Below are 7,687 nucleotides of genomic sequence, written 5' to 3'. Positions count from 1 at the left end.
CACCTGGCTGCCACTTGTCGAGCTGTGATAGGCCGGGGACTAAATCATCACATGTAGTGCAAGTTGGGGTATGGTGGAGTCAAATTTTGCAAGTTTGGGACTAAATCGTCATATTCTATGCAAGTTAGGGTACCCGGGGGCTGGGTGCTATTACCTCCTATTTAAGATGAGACGAACAGATTTGTACTAGTACAGTTTCTTTATTAGCGCAGTTTGGCAAACTTTTGTTAATGGACGGTATAAAGTTCTTCGAACCAAGGAAGGAAAGTACAACTCGCCGAACCGCGCAGTTTGACTGCCTTCGTACTTCACATACCGGCACTTTACCCATCCCTGTCTACAGGACTTTACTTGTTCTTCTGCTGCCGCTCGCGTCTGTGTTGTTCCCCTTCCGTTTACCGCTAAGCTAGATCCGTCTCTCCTAACCCCTACTAGCTTGCAGTAACTCGACCTCTTCGCAAGATCTAAATTTGACAATACGGTTATTCATTTTCCTCAATCAGGACAAGTTAACCAGCATCGCGGAGGTACAAGAATTGATTCTGACTTTGCTCCCATCTGATGTTTCATCTATCGACCATACTTGCCAAGCTCGCCTTTTCTCGTAGGATCTGCTGAGAATTCCAATCGTCACCAGTGTGTGAAGAATCAACAGTGTTCTGCTCGGCCGAAGTCAATTCATCGCGGTATTACCGGCCCCGGAATTCTTACATAAGCCTGTATCCTGATAACTCATGCATGTACGGTACCGCATAATATGTACTCCCCGCGTGCTTCAACTCTCAACAAAGCTCCCTATAATCCATGGGCAACGGACCAGGATAGACTAAATTTCAGATGCGAATGTACACACACATCGCATATTAATACTATCGGGCAGTTTCCTGGCAAACAAAATACTACCGGGCAGTCCAGAATACACAGCGGAATTTAGATGGCGTGCTGGATTTTATATCCGCCCAAAGCGCAAATAAAAAAATATATTCAAGTCAGAGATTTTCAAAAGAAAAAGTTTGCAATGAAACACCAATAACTTCTATATTAAAGTGGTGCATCTCTAAATTGTTCTACAATGTCTGGTGCCTTCTCATAAGGACTTGAGCGATGCTATTATTACGTGCTGTTCTTACAAATATCTTACACACGTAATTCAAATCGATGGTGGTTATTCTTTTTTTTTCTGGACGGTTATTGTCTCTCTCACGTATGTAAGTTTTCGTACGAAAAGCATTTTTTTATTTTTTTTATGCATGTGATCTACAACTTGTCCTGAGACCGGCTAGCAATAGCAACAATTGTACCGGGGCCATGACTAGAAATGTCATGCAGTAAAAAAGGAAAAAGAAGTTTGAAAGTCAACGACTACAAATACTGACTGAGGTGCATCAATATTTAGTTTATAAGAGGGTGATTTATTTCTATCAATCATAAAATACTGATTGGCGTGCTGCAATTGTTGTCTTTTTTGAACATGTATGCATCTCGTGTCGAGGTTGTTGTTGTTGAAATCCGAGGGTCGGAGAGCATATATGTCGCAATCAGGAATATAAAGTGTGCATCAATGGTGATATTGGAGATAGATAGGGTTAGTATTCGAAAAACACAATTAAAGTTGTCAAGAGAATATTATATAAATGCCCTCTAGATGGACAACAACAATATAAGATGGACAACAACGCTATATAAATACCTCTAGCAATATGAGTGCCAGAATCCAGTAGACAAAGTGCTTATTATATGGCCATTAAATCTAAAGTACTTTATCGTGAAAAACAAGGGAACTATGCTTATGTGTCATCGATATCTACTGCTAAAGTCCTTCATTAGAATGACATGAGCACCGGTCATGCGGGTGTAAAGTACTATAACCGGCCCGAAGTTATCATACGTGTGCATTGATATCATTTGATAAAGTCCTTCATTCTGAAGGAAACGAGCACCGGTCATGCGTGTGTGAAGTACTATTGTCGGGGGCGAAGTTAAGATACACGTGCATCGGTATCGATTACTAAAGTCCTTCCTTTCTAATGAAACGAGCACCGGTCGTGCGTGTGTAAAGTACTATAGTCGGGCCGAGGTTATGATACACGCGCATTGATATCCATCGCTATAGTCCTTCCTTTTAATTTAATGAAACAGGCAACACTCATGCGTGTGTAAAGTGCTATATCCGAACCAAAGTTAACATGCGCGTGCATTGGTATCATGTTATAAAGTCCTTCAGTACAAGTTTCACGCGCACCGGTAATGCGTGCGTAAAGTACTATAATTAGGATGGAGTAAAACAAACTCGTGCGTTTCCTTGGAACGCATGCCAAAGTTCTTCATCTCGATTCACATGAGACTATTCATCTATGAGTAAAGAACTATATATTCGAGCCTTGTAACATTAATAGGGTGGTAATAAATATATGTTGGAACATCAATGGGGACGTGCATTTCCTTAAACCACATGAGTACTAGTCACATTATCGGCACAACTGTGCTTAGGCGTCATTGATATCAATTCCTAAAGTCCTTCATCTTGAATGACACGAGCACGGGTTCATGCGTGTGTAAATTATTAAAACCGGGCCGGAGTTAAAATACATGTGCATTGCCATCAATTGCTAAAGTCCTTCGTTTTGGTTGAAACAAGCACCGGTCATGCGTGCGTAAAGTACTATATCCGGCCGAAGTTAAAATACATGTGCATTGACATCATTTCCTAAAGTCTTTCATTTTGAATAACACGAACACCGCGGATGAGTGTGTAAAGTACTATAGCCGGGGCAAAGTGAAAGGATCATGTGTTTCCTTGGATCGTATGCTAAAGTACTTCACCTCGAATCACATGAGCACTATTCATCGGTGGGTAAAGTAATATTGCCGAGACTGTAGTAAAAGTATCGTGCATTTTCCTTGAATCACACGGTAAAGTCCTTCATCCCGAATCGCATGAGCACCAATGACCGGTTACTGAAGTACTATTTTCGGGCCTTGCAGCATTAACGGGGCGGGAAAAAATATATGCCGCAACACCAACTAAAGCATGCATTTCCTTAAAATCTCATTAGTACTAGCCACATTACCGGCACAACTATGCTTATGTGTCATCGATATCTACTGCTAAAGTCCTTCATTCAGAATGACATGAGCACCGGTCATGCGGGTGTAAAGTACTATAACCGGCCCGAAGTTATCATACGTGTGCATTGATATCATTTGATAAAGTTCTTCATTTCGAAGGAAACGAGCACCGGTCATGCGTGTGTGAAGTACTATTGTTGGGGGCGAAGTTAAGATACACGTGCATTGGTATCGATTACTAAAGTCCTTCCTTTCTAATGAAATGAGCACCGGTCGTGCGTGTGTAAAGTACTATAGCCGGGCCGAGGTTATGATACACGCGCATTGATATTCATCTGAGTAAAGAACTATATATTCGAGACCTGTAACATTAACATGGTGGTAATAAATATATGTTGGAACACCAATGGAGACGTGCATTTCCTTAAACCACATGAGTACTAGTCACATTATCGGCACAACTGTGCTTAGGCGTCATTGATATCAATTCCTAAAGTCCTTCATCTTGAATGACACGAGCACGGGTTCATGCGTGTGTAAATTACTAAAACCTGGCCGGAGTTAAAATAGATGTGCATTGCCATCAATTGCTAAAGTCCTTCGTTTTGGTTGAAACAAGCACCGGTCATGCATGTGTAAAGTACTATATCCGGCCGAAGTTAAAATACATGTGCATTGACATCATTTCCTAAAGTCTTTCATTTTGAATAACACGAACACCGCGGCTTATTGTGTAAAGTACTATAGCCGCTGCTGTTTCATGATGGCATACCGAAGAATGTCATTTCTTTTAAACAGGGTACGAATGGCACATGGAGGACATGATGTAGTAAAACATATTGGCAGAGCATCACAAAAATAACGATAGCAAACACAAGTTTCTTAGACAAAAGACAAGCCCCGTTTCAATTTCAATTGAACTTGGTTCTCGCATCAGTACAATGGCTATATTGACACTTGCACATCATCTGAAGCAGTGCCAAGTTTTAATGTCTTGAAACTGAAAGATCACTACATGGCCGCAAAATAAACCTAAATGTTCACTACAGCATCATTTTTCATCTTCCTTAACAGCAAAAAAAGTCATTTGCAAACCAAAAAATGCACAAGCCAGGCGTAAAACAAAACCAGTTGCAAGTGCAATCAAGTCATTGGAAGACGCCGAACATTCTTCCTGAGCAGTTATTCCTCTTGTGGCCTTCTAGGCCGCACTTTGTACACTTTGGAACTTTCCTTTGTTTCTTTGCTACACCTCCATATGAGGGGCATCCTGATGCTTTGTGACCCCTCCCTCTACAAATTGAGCAAAACTTTGTTCTTGGCTTGCTGACATTTTCATAACCTGGCTTTGCTCTTGCATTTGTTGGCCTGCCTCGGTCCCTCTTGCGTGATACAACATTCATTGAACCTGACAGACCATTTGCTCCTGGTGTCACAGGGACATCTTGGTCATGTGCTTGAACAGTGGCCTGGTCATTTAACCCTCGCCATCGCTCTACTGGTTGATATCATTTAGAACACTTATTGCGTCCAGCAACTGCTTCATTGCAGCTCCATAAGCTTCAGTGTTCTTATCCCCCATTTGAACAATCTCGAGCGCCTTACTGTACAAGGAAGAGTGACGATAAGTTGCGTCCTTCAGTGCAGAATTGCATGCTTTATATATCATCAGATGCTCTGGCAGGTTCTCGCAAGCGTTCTTCGTCCATCTCTTCATGATGTGTACTTCTAGGATCTCCCTAACTCCGAGATGTAGCAGCACCTGTCGAAGACAAAAAAAAAATGCTTGGTCAGATTAAATTTCCATATATGGATTATATATTAAATTATGTAAAAATGTCTCGGTGACGTATATGCTATGAGGATATATGTTTGATTTTAGGTGTACCACTTTTCCTTAAAAAAAGATATTACAAACTTGGAGCCGGCCACAAAAACTCAGTAACGGATAGAGTGTATTGTCAAAACACACAGATTTTAGCATCTTATACCATCGCAAATAAGCTCCGTCAGATGAAGATAGCATGAGTCTCGTGACATACGCGAATAGCATGACAGCACAGCATGCCCATATGAGAGTAAAGACCACACTCACATAAATATCCTCCAGACCCCTGATGAAACAGAACATGATATTGTGTCCTGGACCATGCTTGCCTCCTCTCTGCATAGATGTGGTTAACGACGTAGACCATCAGTTGCCAGGCCTCTTGTAACACAAATGACCCTGACAAGTAAATTGCGTGTTGGAACAGCTCATACATAGCTGCAGTGTAGACCTTGCTTGTAGGAATTTTTCCAAAGCACTTTTCCTTCCCGATAATGTGGCACGGCTGTCAGGAATTTTGCCAAGTCGGGCCCTAAATAAATCGGAGATGTAAGCCGCAGAAGAAAATGAAAACAAATATGACAAGTATGATCAGAATATGCACATTCTAATGACTTGGATCATAAGTGTAAGATTTGCATTGTAGAAAACACAATGATGAATTCAGAAAAATCGGAGATGTCAGCCTCATGTGTACATGTCAAGTATCAGTTATTGAATCCAAGCGTTCTGAAAAATTTAACCGTGTAGTATGAAAAGTTTCGTCCCTCTTAAAAAATGTCCTACTGTACATGCCAATTCCCACCCTAATTTCTTCCAAAAAGGACAGCAGAAAACTGTCAATATAAATTACTGTGACCACATGCCCAGATTCATGATTCTTTGACACATGGATGAGAAATTTGGGCAAGTGTATTGTTACTGTCATCCCACTACATCTGCTCCAAATAAACGAACTTTTGACAGCAAACAATTGAACACGATACATCGATTATTAAAGTATATGTCAATGCCCGTGATTAAGTCCTGACATTTGACAAGCTTGCCTACTTCTCATCTTCAACTATATTTAACATTCATCAATGCCAAAACTAAAATATAGAAACTGAAGATTCAGCATGCTAGTACCTTTGAGTCCACGGAACTGGAATGGGATGCGATTCAGGCTGGGTCTCTTCAGCGTCGTCAATATCTGGGACGTTGGAGAAATCTGGCATAGCCTCCTAATCTTCAGGAGTTCCTGAATCTGTGGCACCATATTTCTCTCTATCTTGGCTTGAAGAAGGAGAATGGTTCTGGAAATTAGGATGGATGCGCTCTTCGCCCTCCTCCTCCTCCTCTAGCAATCCCAGATCTGGGACGCCCTCTGTTGCAGCCGGCTGGGAACAAAAGCTGCCGCAGGCAATGGCAAGATGAGGATTTTTGGCCGAGAAAACGCAAGAACGAAAAAGAGGATCCACAAGACGAGGAGATACCTGAAGAGGAGATCCGTGAATGACTCGGCACCGCGATTCATCGTTGAATCGTGAAGCAAGTCCCTAGGCGCATGGATGGGGAGGGCGTGGTTCGTCCGCTCGATGCAGCTCCGTATGCATGCTTCGATTCAAATATTGAATTGTGGATGGGGATGGGGGGGGGGGGGGGGCTGGTCGAGTGTAGTAGGTAGGATGGCAGGTACGGTAGAACATGTATTCTCTCCATATGCGCTGAGAAAAAAGGAAATAGGCAGAAGCTGGTGGGTCCGTGTGGGGCCTGTGGCACTGATCCACAAGACGAGTGGACGGCGTTGATTCGAGTTGTGCGTCTAACTAGTTAGGAATAGCCATATTCCAGATGGGGGCTTGGGCGAGGTGGTGGCTGTGAGGTGACTAGTGGCGGCAAGATGGATCAAGGTAGGAGCTCGGGCTGGTGGGTAAGAAGGGGATCTGGGAGGATCCCGAGGTGGGAGGTGGAGGCTGTCGGTTGGGGTGGAGCTGAAAACAAGGGAGGTGGTCGGATCAGCTAGGTGGCGGCGGCGGGTGAGGGGATGGATGAATGGGAGAACCTAGATCTAGGGATAGACTGCTTAAATAGGTAGGGAAGCTAGGTGTTGGGTTATTTGGTCCCTCCGATCGTAATTGAACGATCCGAGATAAATAGGTTAGGTAGTTTAAATCAAAAACTAAAGATGTTTTAGGGACGTTCGGAGATGATCCGAACCCATCGGTAACCACAGAGCGGTTTGGGTTCGGGGCAGTTTCGGACGCGCGCGATGGGGTCTGACAAAAGGCCACAGAGACAAGGGGGTTTGATGGGCTCGGAGAAGAGAGAGAAGAGAGCGGTTCGGTTGATCTGAGAGGAGGTCAACAGAAGCAGGGAAGAAGTGGCAACTACGAGCGGATGCAAGTTTTGAAAAGAATGACGACACAGAGTATCGATGCAATGCGAATGATGCGATGATGAATGCAACAAAACAAATAAAACACACGACGACGACGAAAAACATGGAAGGCGTCTGAAGCGTCGGTCTTGGGCTGTTACAACTCTCCCGCACTTAGAAGAGATCTCGCCCCGAGATTTAGCGATGAAAAACAGAGAGAAGAGCTAAAACTAAGTTGCTTCTTCGACAAACTAATGAAACCAATGAACTTGAGAGGTTGAACAACTTGAAAGAAAGAATACAACAGAGATGAACAATATTGCAAACAGTCCGTTGGACAAGAGGAACAAGGAATAGAACGAGAACCAAGAGCTTAAAGGAGAAGATAGACTTCAAAACCACTTCGGTTAAAATGAACTAGAGAAGGAATA

General features: G+C 43.0%; 1 protein-coding gene across 3 annotated transcripts; it reads right to left on the bottom strand.

Annotated features, from left to right (window-relative positions):
- Positions 1–3,951: 3,951 nt before the first annotated feature.
- On the bottom strand, positions 3,952–6,542 carry LOC123052795 (protein FAR-RED IMPAIRED RESPONSE 1). Of its 3 annotated transcripts, none has more exons than XM_044476134.1 (5): positions 6,373–6,542; positions 6,026–6,289; positions 5,332–5,429; positions 5,112–5,233; positions 3,952–4,831 (listed from the first exon to the last, which is right to left on the bottom strand). In XM_044476134.1, the coding sequence occupies exons 2-5, from the start codon at positions 6,153–6,155 to the stop codon at positions 4,798–4,800; spliced, it is 384 nt and encodes a 127-aa protein (XP_044332069.1). In that variant the 5' UTR covers positions 6,156–6,289; positions 6,373–6,542; the 3' UTR covers positions 3,952–4,797. The 3 variants fall into 3 exon arrangements, with proteins under 3 accessions (XP_044332069.1, XP_044332068.1, XP_044332067.1); XM_044476133.1 differs by having other exon boundaries at positions 5,165–5,233; XM_044476132.1 differs by having other exon boundaries at positions 5,349–5,429.
- Between the last annotated feature and the right edge of the window lie 1,145 nt (positions 6,543–7,687).

Source organism: Triticum aestivum, chromosome 2D (assembly GCF_018294505.1).
Source record: "Triticum aestivum cultivar Chinese Spring chromosome 2D, IWGSC CS RefSeq v2.1, whole genome shotgun sequence".
NCBI classification, from domain to species: Eukaryota; Viridiplantae; Streptophyta; class Magnoliopsida; order Poales; family Poaceae; genus Triticum; species Triticum aestivum.
Note: the sequence above shows the minus strand (reverse complement) of the source record. Positions and strands in the feature narration are given on the sequence as shown.

Bases quoted from the DNA above. Each gene is read 5' to 3' on its own strand.
- LOC123052795 (XM_044476132.1), bottom strand. From the start codon at position 6,155: ATGGTGCCACAGATTCAGGAACTCCTGAAGATTAGGAGGCTATGCCAG. The intron at 5,430-6,025 runs GTACTAGCATGC...CGATTTATTTAG, and splicing joins CCAGTTCCGTGGACTCAAAG to GGCCCGACTTGGCAAAATTC. The intron at 4,832-5,111 runs GTATGTCACGAG...TGTCTTCGACAG, and splicing joins TGTGCTGTCATGCTATTCGC to GTGCTGCTACATCTCGGAGT.